This window comes from Macrotis lagotis, chromosome 1 (genome assembly GCF_037893015.1).
Source record: "Macrotis lagotis isolate mMagLag1 chromosome 1, bilby.v1.9.chrom.fasta, whole genome shotgun sequence".
Taxonomy (NCBI): domain Eukaryota; kingdom Metazoa; phylum Chordata; class Mammalia; order Peramelemorphia; family Peramelidae; genus Macrotis; species Macrotis lagotis.
In genome coordinates, this window is record NC_133658.1 from 161,142,785 (window position 1) to 161,165,008 (window position 22,224).

At 36.8% G+C, this 22,224-nt stretch overlaps 1 protein-coding gene across 5 annotated transcripts in view; it reads left to right on the forward strand.

Moving 5' to 3' along the window:
* NINL (ninein like) overlaps nucleotides 1–22,224 on the forward strand; it is a 205,954-nt gene that overhangs the window by 141,620 nt on the left and 42,110 nt on the right. For all 5 annotated transcript variants that reach the window (XM_074209293.1, XM_074209291.1, XM_074209290.1 and 2 more), the window contains exons 12-14: nucleotides 4,618–4,792; nucleotides 8,874–8,984; nucleotides 10,972–11,052. In XM_074209293.1, the coding sequence (XP_074065394.1) occupies nucleotides 4,618–4,792; nucleotides 8,874–8,984; nucleotides 10,972–11,052 (367 nt within the window). The remainder of the gene's footprint in view (nucleotides 1–4,617; nucleotides 4,793–8,873; nucleotides 8,985–10,971; nucleotides 11,053–22,224) is intronic.

Here is a 22,224-nt window from a genome sequence, read left to right on the forward strand (position 1 = left end):
TTAAAAAGGTAAAACTCAAAACTCACTTGGGTTAATTGGATGATCATTTTTATCATTCATACATTTGGATTAGGGCCTAACAGAATACTTGATCTCTGTTCCTTATTCCTGTGTATAGTAAGAACTTAATAGATGCTCTATTGCTCTATCTGTATGCCTGGTTATCTGTCTGTTTATTTCTGTCTTTAGGTTCATCATTTAATATTCCAATTTTTAAGATTGCCTGTGGGGCTAGTCAAACTCCTAGAAGTGCAGTTAGGAAAAAAAAACAAGTTTGGTACCCCATGGAATGCTGCTAAGCGCTGCATATTTTTATCTCATTTCATAATGCACTTGTTTGACTTGCTGAATGCAATTTGCTCTATATTTTGTGAAAATTGGTCATAAAGATGGAGGTGGTTTCAATTTGATGAAAGTGTCTATTAAAAATGACGGTCTGGGGGGCAGCTAGGTGGCATAGTGGATAAAGCACCAGCCTCGGAGTCAGGAGTACCTGGGTTCAAATCCAGTCTCAGACATTTAATAATTACCTAGCTGTGTGGCCTTGGGCAAGCCACTTAACCCCATTCGCCTTGTAAAAAAACCTAAAAAAAAAAATGACAGTCTGACAGAATATTGGAAAGAGCTTGTCAGTAAAGGTCAGCGTGTTTGATAGAACTGCCTTGTATCATACTTAAAATTCCCATCTTATCATATTGCCTAATGGCTATTTGATGGACTAGAGAAAAACAAATTAAGCATCATATTCCATTTTTATAAGACTTCAGAGCTTTTATTTTTTTATAGAGGGAGATTCACCTTGAGTGCCTAGAGAATTAATTCAGTAATTCCTTTGGGAGGGAAAAACAGTACCTGAGAATTTTCTAATTCTAAACAATTTTTCATTGTATTGTTTCAAAAAAAAACTTTTTTTAGATTTCAGTTGGAAATAAAATAATGAAATAAACATACTATTGTCTCTTAATTCATATTATTATAGTAGCTTATTTCCATTTGGATTTAGTTACTTTGCAGATTACCTGGAAAGTTTTACATTCCAGATAAGCTTTCTCCCACCTCCCAATATGGAGTATTTTTCTATTCGTTGAATTGGTATGATCAGGGAAAGCACTATAATTCTCATATGTGAAGGAAACATAATTAAGAAAATTCTTTTAAAGACATATATTCTGAGGTCTACTGCAAATGGTTTTTGAATGATCTGTTCCACTGATTGGTTCATTAGTTTGACTGTTGCAAGTTATAGTTAATGTGCATATCTTGAATTTGGTTTTCCTCCTTAAGTATGTGGTATAGGAAGTTAGCAAGATAATTTTCTGAGGACAAAGGGACGAAAATCCTTCCTTGCTATCCCTTCTGCATAATCTCCTTTTTGTTAGATGTAATTCAAGATGGAGGTAAAAGATGCCCTAGCCAGTTCAACAATTTAATTCAACAAATTCCTTATAGCACTTATACTCATTCCCACATACTTGGCTGCCAGGAAATTATTTATGTAGCAATTTTTTATGAGCACCTAGAGAAAGGTGTTAAAAGACAGTAACAGTATATATATCCCCAGAAAATTACTATAAAGATTTCTTATTCCTTAATAACTAAGTCATATGTGTATATGTTTTCAAGTCTCAGGAAGGCAGGTATAGGGTTAGAGACTCAAGATTTGTGTTTGGTCCTAGGAAGCATTGCCTCCTCAACCTAATCCAGTGTCCATTGTGGCTCTTTAGGGCAGTACTTTGGGCAGTTAGTGATTTGCATTGTGTAGACTGGGCTGAATGTATAATGAGATACTCAGCAAAGGGCCTATAGCTTCCATTTTCTCCAAAACCCAGACTTCATAATCATCAGTAGTCAAAAGACTATAAATTTTAGAGAGGGGTTTCTTGACCTTTTTTTAACTGTAAGAAATGAAATATATGAGATTACAAAGTAGTCAAGTATACTAAACCAAGTATTAAACTAAGGATATTAAAATGCATTTATCACAATTTTAAAAATAAAGCTCACGGACTCCAAGCTAAAAGCCTCTGAGGGGAAGAGATCATAGAAGCCATTGAGTCCACTTCCCTCATTTTACAGTAAGGAAACTGAGGTCAATAGAGGATAAGTGACAGGGGTCAGACTGGTAGTAAATGACTAACAGAGGATATAATGGTGGATTTAAGTCTTGATCCTTTGACTCCAAAGTCATTGATCTTTCTGTTACACTACTTTGCAATATCCAGCTCTGCCCCAAGCATGAGTCCTTTTAGAGGAGCCTTCTGTTTGGAATCTTTGGGCCTTCTACTTCAAATTCATTTTCAGGTCAGATTATTTCAGTAGAACCAATCAAGGAACACTTCTTACAAAGTTAAATGAAGGAATTGGCTCAGACTACAAGGCAACAGACAGCCAGGCCTCTGAGATCTTGTCATGGCTTTATAGACAGATCACTTCAGAATAGAAGAAAAAGCAGAAAGAAGACTGGGGTATTTTTTTTCATGAATTGTTTATTTTCACATTACTACAATAATCTTGTTGTGAAAGTAAACATTCCCCCATCCCCCCTCACAATGATAGAGAAACCTTAAGAAAAATAAAGTGAGAGAAAAAAATGTACTTCAGACTGGGGTATTATCAGGGAAGTGCTCAATCTGGTCTCCCCATAAACCCTCAACACCCTGCTGGGTGCTTCAGATGTCAAACACAATTTGGAATGCAATCTCATTTAGATTAAATTACTCTTTAGGGTTATTTTCCTCTTCTATCAAGGAAAACATAAAGAAATACAACTTAACAGAACCATCCAACAGTGGAACAAACCTCTCGGGGTAGTATTAGCAAGACTAGAGGATCCATTGTCCTATGTTGCAGAGAGAATCCTATCCACGTAGAGGTTGGACAAAATTTCCCCTGGGGTGTGGAGAAGAAAGGAGTCCCTTCCAACTTACAACTGTGATGAAACTATTAAGGCCACCATTAAAGAATTCCAATAACATGACTGTAACTACTCTCTTTGAATTTGCTTTACATATGTAGTTTGCAAATCAGTGTGTTTGGCACTGGGTGGGGGGGATATATAAAATCGAAGAGAGAATTTCTTAGACTGGAAGAAAGTGTAGAGGTTATATGCTATTAAGGGGAATAAAATTAGGAAGCACTTGGGTATAGTTGAAAAAGCACTAAGTCTAGTTTTGAATGCCTCTGAGGTCCCTTCCATGTTTTGATCTGTTATCCTTTGTATTCAATTAACTATAATAGAAAAGAGAATGTATTAGGTGCAGAAGAGCACCTGCCTAGGAATCTTGGTTACTAAGCCCATCCATTCATTAAATTCATTTTTTTTAATAAAGACATCACCATTCCAACTTGAAACAATAAGAAAATGCCAAGTGGTATGAGAATTCAGAGAAAGGAGGGTTGTGATTCTAGTTATGGTCAGAGACAGGGAAAGAGGGATCAGGGAAGGATTTCTGGAGAAGGTAGCATTTATGCTAAATCTTCAAAAAATGGTAATGTTTCAACAGGTGCACATGGGGGCAGGACATTGTAATGTAAAAAACATCAGGACCAAACATAGCAAATATCTGAGGTAAATAGAGTAATCTGCTTTTGACTTTAGCATAGAATACTAGAGATGTAGAAGAATGAATGAAATAAGCCAGAAAAAGCAATCTAGAACGAGATTGTGTGGGTCTTGAAATTTACATTGACAAAATTCTTTGGAAAATAGCCATGAAAATTTCATAGAATATTAACCTTCCCCCACTCCCCTTAGATATCTCTCATCCTCTTCTGAATATTTTATTTATATCTTTCCTATGGATTTAATATATTCTCCTTTGTATTCTGGGCTATTTATTTGTGTATATTCCCTCCTCCACTAACACCCGCAATTCCTTGCTAGATTATATTGAAGGCACTGTCTTATCCACTCTTTTTTTTTGTTTTGTTTTTGTTTTTGTTTTCTTTGCAAGGCAATGGGGTTACATCACTTTGCCCAAGATCATACAGCTAGGTAATTTTTATGTGTCTGAAGCCCTGACTCTAGGGCCAGTGCTCTATCTGGCCACCAAGCTGCCCCATTATTCATTCTTTTATCACCAGTGGCATCTAGTTAATGACTTTGCACATTAATTTAAGTATTTGTTGAATGGAATAATTATAGCTAGAGTTTATATAGCATTTAAAAAATTTTAGTGCCCTTCTGTTACTTCATTTCACCTTTACAATAACTATGAGGTAGGGATTGTTACATGAGGAAACTAAAACTGAGTGAAGTTAAGACTTGCTCAAGTATACACAGGTAGTAAGTGAATAAGAATTCAAACTCAGGTCTCCCCAAATCCAACACTATATATACTTATGCCATCTCTGGAATTGGAAAATATTTGCTGAACATTTCATTTTTGCCCAAAACTATTTGACACTGAGAAGAATCCTAAAGGAACATGAGAGGTGTTCTTTACTCTCAAGGAATTTACTGGGAAGATAAGAATAATGTAAAAGGATGGAGGAGCAAGTTCTAATTATATGACACTGACTACAATTTAAGCAGGAATTCAGGGAAGGATATCAGTGTGGGTCAGCTTCAGGGGGTTTTGAAGGCTTCACCTAGGAATTAATCCTTATATGTTACAGACATCTGGAGGAGGACTACAGGGGAAAATTGTCACTAATTCGATCTGAGATTGACATGGAGCGAGAGATGCTCTGGCAGCAGGTGAACAGACAGAGAGCCAAGCTGGAAGCAGATATTGAGTATCTACAGGGGGAAGAAGTGTGCCTTCAGGAGAAGCTGACCTTGGCCTTGAAGGTAAGGAAGGCCTTCATCCTGAGCCAACTGCACCTTTTAGAAGATGCTGGTTTTATTTTTTTAAATTAAAGTTTTTTTTTATTTTGAGTTTTACAATTTTTCCCCTAATTTTACTTCCCTCCCCTCAACCCCCCCCCCACAGAAGGCAATGTGCCAGTCTTTACATTGTTTCCATGATATACATTGATCCAAGTTGAATGTGATGAGAGAGAAATCATAACCTTAAGGAAACAACATAAAGTATAAGAGATAGCAAGATCAAACAATAAGATATCAGGTTTTTTCCCCCTAAATTTAAGGTAATAGTCCTCGGTTTTTGTTCAAACTCCACAGTTCTTTCTCTGGATACAGATGGTATTCTTCATTGCAGAGAGCCCTGATTGTTGCACTGATGGAATGAGTGAGTCCATCGAGGTTGATCATCACCTCCATGTTGCTGTTAGGGTGTACAGTGTTTTTCTGGTTCTGCTCATCTCACTCAGCATCAGTTCATGCAAATCCCCCCAGGTTTCCCTGAATTTCCATCCCTCCTGGTTTCTAATAGAACAATAGTGTTGAATGACACACATTTACCACAGTTTGCTAAGGCATTCCCCAATAGAAGGACATTTATTTGATTTCCAATTCTTTGCCACCACAAACAGGGCTGCTATGAATATTTTTGTACAAGTGATGTTTTTACCCTTTTTCATCATCTCTTCAGGGTATAGACCCAGTAGTGGTATTTCTGGATCAAAGGGTATGCACATTTTTGTTGCCCTTTGGGTATAGTTCCAAATTTCTCTCCAGAAAGTTTGGATGAATTCACAATGTAATAGTGTCCCAGATTTCCCACAACCCTTCCAAGTTGTTTTTATTGCTGTGCCCAGTGAGCATTTCAAATTCAGAGAATCCACTCCCCCAAAAAGTATTCTTTTAAAAGAGTTAAAACAAACTAATAATTCCACAGCTTAAAGTCAAAGAGCCCACTTAGCATCCATCTACTTTCCAATTTTATGCTCCATTCAGGAAGTGAAAAGAAGGTAGAATAAGCATTTATATAGCAACGCTATGTTCAAGCCTTTGTAATAAGTGCTTTTTTTCAAATATTATTCCATTTGATCCTTACAAGAATGCTGTGAAGTAAGTATTGTTATCACCCCCATTTTATACTTGAGGACACTGAGGCAGGCATAGAATAAATGTCTATCTACCTAGCTGCATAGAAACTGATGAAAAAGCCTTGATGGACACCCACAGCTAATAGATACAGAACAGGTGAAAAGCAGCAAAGAATCATCAGAGCAGAAGGAAGACTAGAAGTGTCATGAAAAAAAGACATTATCAAAGAGGAAAAAGTGATCAATTGTTTCAAATGCTGCAGAAAGGTCAAGAAAGAAAGGTTTTAAAAAGATTATATCCTTTTAAACATACATTGACAAAATGGAAGAAAGGTTGGTTGATTGATCGATTGGCTGTTGTCCTTTGTTCTTGGAGAGGATCAAAATAGCATTACTATGACAGAGTCAAGTTACAGTGTTTTCTGTAGTGACTGACCAGATCAATATGAGTTTGGAATGCTCTACCATAGATTGGGCACAAATAGTTCATGTGATCATTTGGGGTAAATTCTTTGAATTGAACTATTTCAGTTCTGCTTTGCTCATTGTGCACAGCACGTGTTCTGATGAGAGCAATGTCTCCCATGTTGCACAATTAATTGCAGAGTTCTCAGAAGAGATCTTGAGAGTGTCCTTGTATTGTTTTTTCTGACCCCACTGTGGGCACACCTGTCTTGTGTGAGTTCTCCATAACTATACATTTGGCATTTGAACAAACATGGACAGCCTATGAATTGTGCTCTCTGCAGTAGAGTTTGAAAGTTTAAAAAGGACTTCAGTGTCTGATGAAAAAAAAAAACAACTCCCTATCAATCTTATCCTGCCAGGTGATCTTCAGAATCTTCCTAAGACAATTCAAATGGAAGCAATTCAGGTTCCTGGTATGATAATGGTGTTGTCCCTGTTGCACAGGCATACAACCATGAGGTCAGCATAACAGCTCTGTAGACCTTCAGTTTGGTAGGTAGTCTAATACTTCTTCTTTCCATACTTTTCTTCAGTTAAGGATTAAATGAATCAGATAATTCAGATACAGATTAAATCAAATCTTTATCAATATACAATAGAAATAGAAAAAGAACATTAATGAAGTGAACTTCAAACAAAAGATTTTGACCCAAATGAAACTTAACAATGATATCTTAAAATAACAAGGAGGTCAAAGAACAAAACATAGAGACAAATTTGTAAAAGAAAGTGATAAAGATGAAGATTAACTAAGGGAATAGAGTAGAATTTTGTTTCAATTGAATACAAAAAACCAAGGGTAGTGATCATGACCTCAAATAAGGCTAAAATAAAAATAGACAAGACAAGTAATGAAACTATTTGATTCAAAATCAGTATTTAATATACATCTACTGAACAGCATGCCAACTATGTACATGAAGGAAAAGTTCATAGAAGTCCAGGGAAAAATGTACAGTAAAACCCTTAATAATAGATGACTTCAATGTATCTCTTTCAAATTTAGACAAATCTAATAAAAATAAAAACCACAAAGAAGGAGAAAAAGTGGTGGTATTTATTGGAGTTGCCATCTTTTGTCAATGAGATAATCCAAAAAGAAAAGGAGAGATATCAGATTAGAACTAGAAAACATGGTCAGATCAAGTAAGTTTTTTTTTGTTTTTTTGTTTGTTTGTTTTTTTAGTTTTTGCAAGGCAATGGGGTTAAGTGGCTTGCCCAAGACCACACAGCTAGGCAATTGTTAAGTGCTTGAGGCTGGATTTGAACTCAGGTACTCCTGACTCCAGGGCTGGCGCTCTATCTACTGCGCCACCTAGTTGCCCCAAGTGTTTTTTTTTTTTAAGAGGGGAGAAATATTTATGTGTTTGCAGTTAACAGGGAAAGAGTCACTAGATGGGGGAGAGGGGAGAGAGAGACAAAGACAGAAGATGACAGTGGAGGCAATCTGCTGGAGAAGAAAAGAGGGAATGGTACAAAGGATACATATTGACTTTGGCAAAGAGGAGGGTCACTACTTCATATATAGAAGTAAAGTAGCAAACAGTGAAAGATAGCTAGGAATTTAAATAAAATTTAAATTAAAAAAAAGAACAGGGGAGAAGGTGGACCTTTTGAAGAATGTCTTAATTTTTTTTATGAAATATGAGGCATTAAAGAGAGCATCAATATGTATGTTTAAGTTTCCCAGCATTAGGGTAGGGATGGAATGGCCTTCTTTAGTATGACAGGGAAAGATTACATATTGTGGTACAAGTAATAACTGCATATGTTTACAGTTTTCTCTCATTTCCTAGTATTTACAAACACTAGTCTCTTTCCTCCTGATGACATTGTTTTCAAAGCAAATATCCATTCACAGAATACAGATAATATCTTGAAAATACCTTACAAATCACTTCTTACCCAACACTTTTTTATTGGATTCCCTGTGAATGAAAATATGTGGATCCCTTTGAGAGAGGTGACAGTGAAATCCACTAAAATTTTACATTGTGAACCCTATTAGGGCTCTAAATTTGGATGCAGGGAGACTTAGGCTCAAATCTCACCTCAGAACAACAAATCATTTTACTGTGCTTTTAGTTCCTTCTGCAAAATGAAAGGTTTGGATTTGATAGTTATTAAGAGTGATCTAGAACTTATCCCATGGATTCCTGAACCTCAGTTCCCTTATCCATAAAATAGCAATGATAATACTTATAGTACTCACCTTACAAGGATGTTTGTGTGGTTAAAATGAAAGAAGTGCATTATGGAAATTTGCAAACTTTGAAGTTTAATTGAATATAATTGTTTTTTAAAATTTAATTATCATTTGTTGAAGCACGTGGTCACATCTATTAACCAGGGATTGTTTATTATTGGGTGTTTGCATGATCCTTTGCCTTCACTCTCATTTTCTCATGGTTTCCCCCACTTTTAATACTATTGAGTAATCAAAAGACCTTCATCAGAGATAAGACTCATAACTAAGTGAGCCTTTCATTAAATCTTCACATTTTGTCTTGTAGGAAAATAGTCGGTTACAGAAGGAAATCATGGAGGTTGTGGAAAAGTTGACTGCATCAGAAAAGCTTGTATCAAAGCTACAGAATGATCTTGAATTTGTGTTGAAAGACAAGGTAACCCTTTATTTAAACTATCCTTTGCTCCTGTTAGAAAGGGGCCCTGAGATTGGCCTGGGGTGAGAGGTGCTATATAGATTTGTAATTCAGGCTTTTGGCTTAAAATATTTGGTACCTTTAAAAAGGGAAATGACAGGAATGAACTCAGTTCTCTTTCCTATCTAGGATTTCATAATGAAGGAAGGACGAATAATGCCATTCAGTCTATTCAAAGGTTCTTTTTATTTCTCTTTCACTATGATGAAAGAATTCTTATTATACAATCAGACTCCCCCAGGCAGTTTTCCAAAATTCACTTCATTTCTATTTGCAGAATATTAATTAAATGACTTACCCTGTGAAAGAAATTGTATTTAGGTAAGCAAAAAAGCAATAAAATATGGTCTATCTTATTTTGGTAAATAAGTTATAAACCCACCTCATTTCAGAAATTTGAAGAGATAAATCATGTTGATCAATATTGAGCAGACTTGTATTAAAAGTCATTGTGTACAGTCTCATATAACAGCAGGTTTTTGAAATTAGCCAAAGTAAAACCTAGAAGTGAGAAAGCTGTCATGGCCCTTTTCTCCTCAGTTGATATCACCTCTGCCACATGCATTGTCCCCATCATTGTTCTACTCCGCAAGTATCATTGTTAGAGCATGGGGAAGGGGGAGGAGAAAAGAGAGCAGTGACAATCACCTCATGCCAGCCTTGGAATTAACCTTGCCAGGCTGAACTTCGTGAGTTCTATCGGCTATTGATGCCAAACTTGATAGATAAAGTAAAAAACTCATTCATTTAATGACTTTATTAGTATGAATTATGAATTATGAATTTAAGGACTGGATGAACTTAGAATAAAGAGCAGGGCATCCAACATGGTAAACAAAGAGAAAAATTAAGCATTTATTGTGTGTCAGGGGAAAAAAAAAGACAGTCCCTACAGTTTGTAGTTTTAGATTACCAGTCTAATGGGGAGGGGGAAGAGTCAACAAACAAAAAAACATGCACAAACAAGATATAAATAGGATAAATAGAAAATATTCAACAGAAAGAAGTTGCTAGAATTAAATTGTGTGTTAGTAAATGAGATTTTTAGATGCTCTGCTTGCTATAGAGTACAGGTAAATGTTGTTAGGGTAAGATGGAAAGAAAGTCAGATCCTTCTGTCATTCTCATGCCTTCTTGTCCCTGACTCCAGCCGATTAATTTGAGAAAGTTGTTGTGATCATTTCTTTTAACTGCAAGTGGGTCTGTGAGGTGGGAATCCAGGATTAGTGTTGGAGTACAAACCTATGCTAAATTCCCTCTAGCAAAAACCCTTGCTGTCAATGAACCATTTGTAGGTGGCCTGAAAGTATTTCCAGTTAAACAAGTTACTGTCCTATTCCTAGCCCAGTTGTAGCATAAGTTACTATGGTCATGGGACTACAGACTACTTTCCTTCTTGGGATCACATGGTTTTTATTATTCAGCTTTTTTTTTTAATTTTGTCTATAGACAGGGAAACTGAAGATATTGATAGATCCATATATAATTTCTACAAGGCAGATTTTATATATAGAACTGCACTTGGAAGAGTTATGGCCAGTTACTAGGAAAGAGGTGTTGAGGCCTGGTGATGGGTTAGAGCAAAAACTTACCATTATTAAACACATGGCCTGCTATGCTTTCCAGAACACTCCTAAATGTGTATGGGACCAGATTAAAATGTAATTGGGGAATATTTGTCAAAATAAATAATAATATAATAAAATTGAAGTGATGTTAAATTGTGAGGTTTTTTAATGGATTCTTACAGTTAGTGACTTCCCTTTCTATTTGAATTTGGGTTAAAGGACAGATGATCCATCATAAAACCCCACATGAGTGAGGCAGGCTGAAAGACTGGGCCTTTTCCCCTTTATTTGAGCTACAGTTCAAAAGGGGTCTTGTTCTCTTCTTGTCCTTTGCAACTTCTGGTTGAGGATAATAAGAATTTTACTCTTTGGATTTGCAGCTAGAGCCACACAGCCCTGAACCCTTCAATCAGGAAGAACGGTTTGCAGAAATTATAAAAGAATATGAACTCAAGTGCAGGGTATGTACTTCTGGGAAGCTCCTTTGCAATATTCCTGGGAATTTTTCTCTTGAACTGTTCAGATGGCATGTGCTTTTTCTATCTAGCTTAGTAGAAATGGAGTAGATATATAATTTCTATTTTAATTTTTTTTGAACAGGTAAATGATATCTTATCTCTTGGATAAAAAAGGTTTCTAATCCTATTTGCTGCTCCTAAACTTCCAAATTTCTCAAGCCATTTCCTTTTGTATGATACTGCTATGCTCTTAGGACATAGATTGCAGGTCTCTTCTAAGAGAGCATGCCACCATTGCCAGATACTAGCATATTTATCTGGCTTCCAGTGATAATATAAATGGTGCTAGAAACTCCTTTTCTTCTATTTCCAGTTAGGACAATGTTATTGATTATTCCATGGTCAGTTAGAATCTGTATTTCCCCCTGAAGTCTTTCCATGCTCATCCAAGGGACTTCAGAGCTAAGATTCCTTGAATTTAGTCTGGTTTACTCCTAGGTGCTGGAATCAGAAGCCTTCCTCTATTCTTCACTTTGATACATGATTATTATTCTCATGAGCATCATCATTGTTTTTATTCAGCATTGTAATAATAACATTTATATGGTGTTTTAAGGGCAGCTAGATGGCACAGTGGATAAAGGATTGGACCTTTGAGTCAGGAAAACTCATCTTCCTGAGATCAAATCCCACCTTAGATACTTACTTGCTGTGTAATCCTAGGCAAGGCACTTAACCCTGTTTGCCTCATTTCCTCATCTATCAAATGAACTAAAGAAGGCATGACAAACTACTCCAATATCTCTTCCAAGAAAACCCCAAAGAGGGTAAGGAGGAGCTAGACATGACTGAAAAGGACTGAATACAAAATAGTGCTCTAAGGTTGCAAAATGTTTTACAAATATTCCCACAAAGTGATAATTAAAGAAAGCTTAATACCCTAAAAACTATACAGTCAGTTCTCCATTTTAGAAGGAATGTTTTCCATTGTGGAAAAAGGCAACAAGTAACTTCATTCTCATACTAAAGTCATGTTGAAAGGAACATTCTTCATTTAGGCTTTCACCTTGATTAGCAAGGCAAAATTCAGGACAAAAGTATTAAAAGGAGTTTATTATAAATATGTCAAGGTAACAAGAACAGCAATGGCATCAAGGTGGGGTCAGCTTTTATCGGTAACTTTAATTATAGATAACTTTAAAAAAAGAGATTGGACTCTTGCATTTCAGTTCTTCTCTGGGTAGCAAGAATAAGACAATTTGCAGGTAGGGTTAAAAGGTCACAGGTAGGGAATGAGTTGTCTATGAGTCCAATTCGGTCCAGGGACTGAATGATGTCTCTACAAAACCAAAAGACAAGCAGGACTGAGGACTCTGAGTCAAAAGATGACTTTCAGTAATAATAAGACACATTTATTCCTGATCCTGTCTTTGACTAAAAACTTGCTTCTCCTTCTTTTCTTCTTCTTATATGCCCTTTGGATCTTTAAATCTCTTTTAAATTTAATTCTTTTCATAGTCTGGCTTCTTTCTATCTTTCTGTCTTCCACATAGTCTATGACCCAGTCACACTAGTCCACTTTCTGTTCCACAGAGGTGACATTTTATCTCCTATCCCCATACTTTTTCCTGGATCACAATCCCTTTTCACATCCTTCTGGAAACTTTTTAGTTTCCTTCAAGGTTCAGTTCATAAGATTTCCACAGGAACCTTCCTTGAGCCTTCCTTTTTTTAATGCCCTAAAAATAACTGATAAGGCACAAAAATCCTGAGAGGAGCCATCCCTTCTGACGTGTCCTCCTGGACATACCTCCTAGCATATATGTCTGGTTTCCATCTCCATGCTGAGTTGAGGGCTGCTCCTTTAATGGACAAAGCCAGATGCAACTTTTTCAGATCCGGCCTTGTAATAGTAAAAGGTATAAGAACCCCTTTCCAAGATTCCATTTTGAGAGTCCAGTTTTCTAGCCCCCAAGCATGCCTGTATAATCAAAGTGTTAATAATGCAGATTAAACTTGAAAGTGCATACATTTTTTTCCTGGAGAACTCAGTTGTTAAACATTTAGCTCCCTGTATTCCTCTATTCATATTGCTTGGGCTGAGCTCAGGAATGAGGACATCACCAGATAGGAGGCCTAGTGATTAGAGGTTAAGAAAAATAACTGGCATCTATCTACATAGCATTTTAAGGTTAGCAAAGTTATTTGTATCTCTAACTCATCTGATCTTCACAATCTCCTGTATATATGTGTATCTATACACACACAAACATATATACATGTACACATATACTGTCTATCTGTATATTTATATATATATATGTAATATATATATGTATATAGCTAGAGAGAGAGAGAGAGAGAGAGAGAGAGAGAGTGAGAATTTTCAGTATTCTTACTTGCTACTCCCAAATAAGTAGCACAAGATGCAGACTGATGGTAAAATGCAGTGTTTTTGTTGACTCAAGATTGTGATACATAGATAAGTAGGTTGATGAACATATATGTCTGAGAAAGTGACAGAGGGAGAGAGAGAGACTGAGGGAGGGAAGGAAGGAAGGAGACCCAAAAGAATTTATTTTTGCAAAAAGAGAATGCTTAAATTGTTACAAAGGAAAGGAGGTATCCTTGTTAGCATAGTCAAGAGGATTTTTTTATTTTTCAGTCAGCATTTGTTCAGCTCCTATTATATGCTTTGTTAAATAGGGTAAAAAGACAGACCCTCTGAGTTTTCCTTTGTACTTGGAAAGGGAGCTCTAGATGAGTTCATGCAATAAGCTAGAGGCATCCTTCAGTAAAAATATGTTAAACACCAGTCTTAAGTCCTGATTCTAGAATTGAATGATGGAGAAAGCAGTTTTTTAAAAATATTTTTCTCCAATCACATATAAAAACAATGTTGAATGTTCATCTCTCCCCCCTTCTTTGAGAAGGCTAGTAATTTGATACAGGATAAACACGTGCAGTCATGTGAAACATTTCTATAGTAATCATAGTGTGAAAGAAAAACAGGACTCTCCCCCTCAAAAAAAAACACAAGAAAAAGTTTTCTTAAAAAAATATGAAAAGCAGTCTTTACTAGGCTTTTGTGCCTTATAATTTATATTCCATTTAAGGTTTCAATTTCTAAAATCAATTGTATTTTAGATTTAAGAGTAATCAACAATGCATTCAGGGTTTTTTTTTTAAACAATGGATTATTCATTTTTATATATCCCAAGATGACTCTGTTAATATATGTTAGCTATTTATATGGTGATTAAGGTTTAATTTAATCAATCAATCAACAAACATTTAACCAGACACTGTGTTAAGGTGCTGAGGATGCAAGAAAAGATAACAGGAAACCTACTCTCTAATGGGGAGACAACATATAAATAATTAAGTACATAGAAGACATATCTGGAGTAGATGAACGATCATCTTAGAGGATAAGGCTCTAACTGGCAGAAGGCTAGAGGGAAGTTGGTGGAGTAAGACCTCTGGAGAAGGTGACTTGAGTTCCACAATCTCTTTGGTGTGGGCAGAATTTTTAATAGGGTAGCCTGGTTGCACAGTAAATAGAGCACTGGGCCTGGAGTTAAGAAGATTCATGTTCATGAGTTTAAATCTTATCTCAGATACTTTCTAGGTATTTGACTCTGGGCAAGTCACTTTATCTGTTTGCTTCAGTTTCCTCATCTGTAAAATGAGCTGGAGAAGGAAATGGCAAATTACTCCAATGCCTCTGCCCAAAATACCCCAAATAGGGTCATAGACACAATTGTAAAACAACTCGGCAACGACAACTAAATTCTTAAACTATTAAGATCGCAGTTATAGTAATGATAATTTTAAAGCCTGCTTCCTTTAGTTCCAAACTATTGTCCATGTCATGAGAGGAATGTCAAGGTAGGGAACTATAAATCAGAGTGATACACATTAGTGACTGTGTGCCACGAGACTGCTAAACCAGCTGCAAAAACCTAGGAAGAACCTTGAAACATCAACCAGAGTAATGAAGATAAGACTACTCTTGATAATGCTCCAGTACCAAATCACAAACAAAAGTGGAAACAGATATTAAGCTATATGCAAGAATTTCATACTGCTTTTTGTCGATGATAACCTTAACTCTAAGTTGCCTGGATCCATGTAGAACAATTATAAGAAATAACATCATACCTTAACTCAGAATAGATGAAATACAATTGGGAATTAAGGAGTTACTTTAATCTGAAGAGGGGAAGCCTAAGATCCTGAAGGTTTTAAAATCTATACTTAATGCAAGAACATTTAATGCAAATTCCAGAAGTGCCAGTGTACAATGAAACAGATGGCAAAAATAATGCTCATGTTTCAAAGTGATTTTGAGAAGAATATGGGCAGACTTAGAATGGAATTTTGAAAAGCCATTTTTTTGAGTCTCATGGAATGAAATAAATTAACTGATTTTATCAAAATAAAGTAATTCGGGGGAGGCTAGGTGGAGCAGTGCATAAAGCACAAGCCTTGGAGTCAGGAGTACCTGGGTTCAAATCTGGTCTCAAACACTTAATAATTACCTAGCTGTGTGGCCTTGGTCAAGCCACTTAACCCTATTTGCCTTGCAAAAAACCTAAAAAAGTCAATAAATAAAGTAATTCAAAAAGATTGATATTGGTTCTAGTATGAACAAATGCATTCTCTTGCTATATCAAGGAAATTAATTAATTGTTTATTTATTTATTTATTTTTAGGTTATGTTAAGGAAATTAAGAGGAAAGGTAGGGGCAGTTAGATGACACAGTTATTACACTAGCAGCCTTGAAGTTAGAAGGACCTGAGCACAAATCTGACACCAAATATGACAATGACAAAATCCTCCAGGATAAAACAGGAGTGGATTGATCATTTCTTTTTTCTTAGAGAGAGAAAAGTAGACTATAAACTGCTTTGGATTATGAGCTAGAATATATGGGATCTAGTTCCAATATACCTTGTGTTTCTTGGACATGTTTTCTCATCTATAAATTAATGCATTTAGACAAGATGACTTCTATAGTCCTTTTTAACTTGAAAAATGCTATGAATATGACATTGAATTGTCTCACCACAATTTTTTCTTTTAATTGTATATTTTTAATTTAAAAATGGATTCATTTTATTTTTACATAACATTCATTTCTTAATATATTTTTTCTTCCTTCTTAGTCATTGAGACTTTATAAGAAAGATTAATGTTTTTAAAAATTGAATAACAAAAACAATAAATACTTCCACTATACCTACAATATTCTACATCCATAGTCCTCTCTAATATTGGGATACAAGGAGGGAGGTATATTTTCTTGCCTTGGGTTCAACCTGGGACAGCAGTTATTCTTTGTTTTTTAACACTGTTGTTCTCATTGTATATATAATTTTCTTGACCTTGCTTCAATTTACTTTATATTAGTTCTTAGAAATTTTTCCTTGATTCTTAGTATTTCTTATGGTAAAATAATATTCAATTATGTTCATGTTGCACATTTTTTTAATTAAAATGGTTTTTATTAAGATATCTTAACAAAATGGCATACCTCTCTCATGGTGGGAGAGGGGGGGAGGGAAAATCCTAACATACAAGCTCTTCTATGCACTTTGAAAGACTTTGTTCCTGCCCCATTCATGCCAATCATAGGCTGGGGTCACAAAACTAACTGATACATTGGTTCCTATGTTTCCCCACCCTGCTCATTATACTCATGTTGCATAATTTGTTAATCCATTCCTAGTTAGTGGACTCAGTTCTATTTCTAATTCTTTAATACCACCAAAGATGCTTCTTTTGACTATTTGGTATATATAGATGCGATCTTTCTGCATTTGACCTTTTTCAGTTATCTGCCTAGCAGTCCTTGGGCCAAAAGTGATGGACATTTCAGCAACTTTTTTTTAGTATAATTTTAAATTCACAGCTCCATATCAACAGTGTATTAGCTCACTTCTGCTACAGTTGCATCTCATCCTATTTTTTTGGCCTTATTTCAGTGGCATGATAGTATGGAATAACAACAACACAACTTAATAACTAATGGCAGCAATATTGTCAGAATTATGGCAAATTATTTCAGTTTAATTTAATGTAACCTTTGAAGCTGAATAGCTAGTGTCAGTCAATAAATATTAAGTACTTACCATAATCCAGGTACTTAATTGTGCTACCCTTTCCTCCCTCTTCCTTCTTTCCCTCCCTCCCTCCTTTGTTTCTTCCTTCCTTCCTCAACTTTGTTGTATTGTATAAATTATATAGAAATATCTCATTTTAGGAAATTTAAGTATTCAAAAATCCATATATTCTAAAGTTATTGTTCATTATTTTTCAGTCATCTCTGAGTCTTTGTAACCCTATTTGGGGTTTTCTTGGCAAAGATACTATAGTAGTTTGTCATTTCCTTCTCTAGTTCATCTTATAAATGAGGAAACTGATGCAAACAAGATTAAGTGACTTGCCAAGTCACCTAACTAAAAAGTGTCAGAATTCAGATTTAAACTCAGGAAGATGTGTTCCTGACCCAGATTTAGCACTCTATCCACTGTATCATCTAGCTGCCCATTAAATAAACAAAGTGGGGTGTTTATTTTTCTTCTCCTTACAAAAAAAATTCATGGCACAGAGCCAAGATGACGACAGGAGAAGAGCCTCTCTTAGGTGCTCTCTCTATAATATTTCAAAACTTATAAAATAAGGACTCTAACTAAATTTTTGAGAGACAGAGCCCACAGAGGGATCCAGTGAGGCAGTTCTCCAGCCCAAGGTAACCTGGAAAATAGCAAAAAGGCTCCACTCCATGGGGTTAGAGGGGCTGCTTACTAGAGTGAAGGAACTTCAGCCTCCTGGAGGCAGCCCCAGGGCTCTGGGAGCCTGGGCTCATGGCAGCAGGGGCAGTGTCTTGACCTACATCCTGGGGAGCACCAGGCACTACTTGAAAGATCAGGGGGGTGAGGGGCGAGGCCTCTGCCAGACCAAGTGCCTGAAGTCTGGCCCTCAGGACACTCAGCACTCAGAGAGCAGTGGTGGCTGCTACAGCCCAGATCCAGGAAAGGGAAGCAGGTGGAGCTAGTAAGCAGTAGCCTCCAGGCAACTGAGCCTTGAGTGCTCAGCCTAGGTAGGGAACTGGAGAGAGACTTCAGAGGTCTGTCCTCTTAACATGGAACAGGACTCTGGGGCTCTGATCACATTCAGATCCTGATCACAGTCTAGGCCCCCCCCAAAGAACAGCAGCCCCCCCCCCACCTCAGCCCTGTGGCAGAGGGGTGTGCTTGTGGTCGTTCACAGATCAGGAGGGAAGGCAGCTTCCCACACTGAGATCCTTGTGGGGGGAGTGTCCCAATAATACTCAAAAGCTCAGGAAGCACCCCAAAACCAGGTACAGGTTGGGGAAATGAGTAAACAGAAAAAAAAAGTAATAACATTGAAAAGTACATTGTCTATGATCAAAATACTCAATCTGAAAATGAGGAAGTACAAGCTCCTGCATCTAAAGACTGCAAGAAAAACAGAAATTGGGCTCAGGCTATAACAGAGCTCAGAAAAGATTTTGAAAATCAAGTGAGGGAGATAGAAGAAAAATTGGGAAAAGAAAGGAGAGAGATGCAGGAAAAACATGAAAATGAAGTCAGCAGCTTAGTCAGGGAGATCCAAAAAATGCTGAAGAAAATAACATGTTAAAAACCAGCTTAGGTCAAATGTATAAAACAGTTCAAAAAGTTATTGAGAAGAATGCTTTAAAAAGCAGAATTGGCCAGATGGAAAAGGAGATAAGAAAGCTCTCTGAGGAAAACAAATCCTTCAGATGTACAATGGAACTGAGTGAAGCTGCTGACTTTATGAGAAATGAAGACACAATAGTTCAAAACCAAATAAATGAAAAATTAGAAGAAAATGTGAAACATCTCATTGAAAAAACAACTGCTCTGGAAAACAGATTCAGGAAAGATAATTTAAAACTTATTGGGATACCTGAAAGTCATGATCAGGAAAAGAGCCTTGACCTCATTTTTAAAGAATTGCTACAAGAAAATTGCCCAGAAATCCTAGAAGGAGAGATTTAAATTGAAATTGAAAGAATCCACCAATCTCCCCCAGAAATAGATCCACCCCACCCCCCCAGGAATATTATAACCAAGTTCTAGAACTCCCAAGTCAAAGAGAAAATATTACAGGCAGCCAGAAGAACAGAACTCAAATATCGTGGAGCTGCAGTCAGGATCCCACAGGACTTAGCAGCAACTACATTAAGAGCTCATAGGGCTTGGAATATAATATTCCAGAAGGCAAAAGAGCTTGGAATGTAACCGAGAATCAACTACTCAGAAAAACTGAATGTCCTCTTTCTGGGAAAAAGATGGACTTTCAATGAACCAGGGGAATTTCAAATGTTCCTGTTAAAATGGCCAGAGCTGAACTGAAGGTTTGATCTTCAAATACAGGACTCAGGTGAAGCATAGACAGTGGAGGAGAAGGGTAAAATATGAGGGACTTAATGATGACGACTTGCATGTATTACTGCATAGAAAAATGATACTGAGGCGTGGCTAGGTGGGGCAGTGGATAAAGCAATGGCCCTGGAGTTAGGAGTACCTGGGTTCAAATCTGGTCTCAGACACTTAATCATTACCTAGCTGTGTGGCCTTGGGCAAGCCACTTAACCCCATTTGCCTTACAAAAACCTAAAAAAAAAATGATACTGATAATACTCATGAGAAACTGTTCATTTAATAAAGCAGGTAGAAGGAGCTTTTATAGATGAAGCACAGGAGAGAGCTGAATTTGAAGATATAATGTATTGTAAAAGTGAAGTCTGGCTAAAAGGGAAATGTAATGGGAGTAAGAGAAAGGAGAGGTGGAATAGGCTAAGATATTTCATATAATAACTTTTTTTATTACAATGAGCTATTGCAATGATATGGAAGGGGGGAAGGTGAGGGGGGAATGAGCCAACCTTTGCTCTCATCAGAGGTGGCTAGGAGAGGAAACAGGATATATATGCAATGGGATATTGACATCTAGAGTAAGGAGAGAAGGGGGACAGGGGGAGGGGGGATGTGAGTGATGGAGGAGAGGATGGATCGTGGGGGACAGTGGTCAGATATAACACATTTTCTTTTTTAATTCTTGCAAGGGGCTAGGAGTGGATGGCCTGTCCAGGACCACTGGGCCAGGTGGTTGCTTGGCCTTAGGGGTGGTATATGGACTCAGGGTCTCTTGGCCCCCTGGGCTCATGATCAATCTTCTGCACCACTCAGCTACCCTAACAACACATATGAGAAGAGGGACAGAGTGGAAGGAGAGAGAAAACATAGTGTATGGTAGTGGGGAAGTAGGAATGGAGGGAGCTGTGATCAGCAATGTCAACAGTGGAAAAATATGGAAGTAGCTTTTGTGATGGACTTATCCTAAAGAATGTGATCCACCCACGACAGAGCTGGTGGTGTTGGAACACAGAGTGAAGCACATTTTTTATTATTATTATTATTATTATTTGGGGGGGGGGGGGCGCAGGGCAAATGGGTTTGGGTGGCTTGCCCAGGGCCACACAGCTGGGTGATTGTTGTGTGTCTGAGGCTGGATTTGAACCCGGGTGCTCCTCGCTCCAGGGCTGGTGTTCTGTCCACTGAACCACCTAGCCACCCTACTACTACTACTACTATTACTACTACTACTACTACGACGACGATGACGACGACGACTATGACTACAACTACGACTATGACTACTACTACTACTACTACTACTACTACTACTACTATTATTATTATTATTATTAATTTATTTCGGGGGGTTTTTTTTTGCTTTTGCCAGGCAGTGGGGTTGGTGTGGCTTGTCCAGGGTCACACAGCTGGGTGATTGTTGAGTGTCTGGGGCTGGATTTGGGCTTGGCTGTTCCTTGCTTCAGGGCCAGTCCTTCGTCCATTATATCACCTGACTGCCCCTATTATTATTTTTTTTAATTTTAATTTTTTCTCTTTACTTTATTCCTCATGAGAGTCTATATTTTTTGGGGGGGAGAGGGTATTATGTTTACTCTTAAACAAGAATATTTTAATAATGTATAAAAAACATCATTTGTAGAAAAATTAAAAATGAAAGTTCCTAAGGTAAATTCACCATGAGTTTCCTTTAGTTATCAAGTTCCTTTAAGAAATTTAAAATATGATTCAATTTATTGAAATCTGATTTACACCTACTTTATTGGGAACACATCCAATATCATAAAGATGTCATAGGTATGTTTAAAATTTGCTATCTTAAAATTCAACTAATTCCAGATGTGTTGTTACAGTAGACTGAATTATCTGAATACCTTTCAAATGCACATAATTCCTTCCTTTGTATTTTTTCTCCCTTTAACTCAGCAGTGATAGTTGCTTGCCTGTGATTGCTTTTCTTTTTTTTTTTTTTTAGGAATGGAGTTTTTAGGGAATGGAGTTAAGTGACTTGTCCAAGGTCATATAGCTAGGTAATTGATACGTGTCTGAGGCTGGATTTGAAACCAGGTCCTCCTGACTCCAGGACATGTGCTTTATCCTCTGCACCACCTAGCTGTCCCTCTGATTGCTTTTCATACTCACATCTATCTATCCCCATCTGGCCTTGATGTGGATTAACTATGACCTCATTTTCTGATGGTGTTATCATCGTTAAATACCACCATTGAATTTTATAAAATAATTTTACATGATTTGTTTATTGTACTGGGAGAAAGAACACTTAAAATTAGCATAATAAATAAAATTATAAACTCACTGGCCCCTGCAATAATTGAAATTGGTTTTGCTTAATTTGCATCTTTTAAAGGCTCTATTGATAAAGTATTAACAACATTCTGATTCTTATTTTTCTCTTTCTGATCTAAAAACAAACAAAAATACTTTGGTGCTGCTGCTTCCTTTTGGAAATATTAGAGGGTAAAGGTGAGCCCTTGCTATCATTCTGAAATGTGTGCATGAGAAAAACACTTTGGTGTTCTCCTTTCATCTCTGCATGGTGGCTTGTTCCAGTAATCTAACCCCACAAACCCTGGGGATGTGTGTATATGCATTTTTAATATGGATTGTTTGTATTTGTCTTTTGAAAATTATATTAAATGGATAATCTAATAGCACAACTTGTTAAACTTGCTTTTTCTGTTTGTGTGTGTGTGTGTGTGTGTGTGTATGTGTATGCTCTAC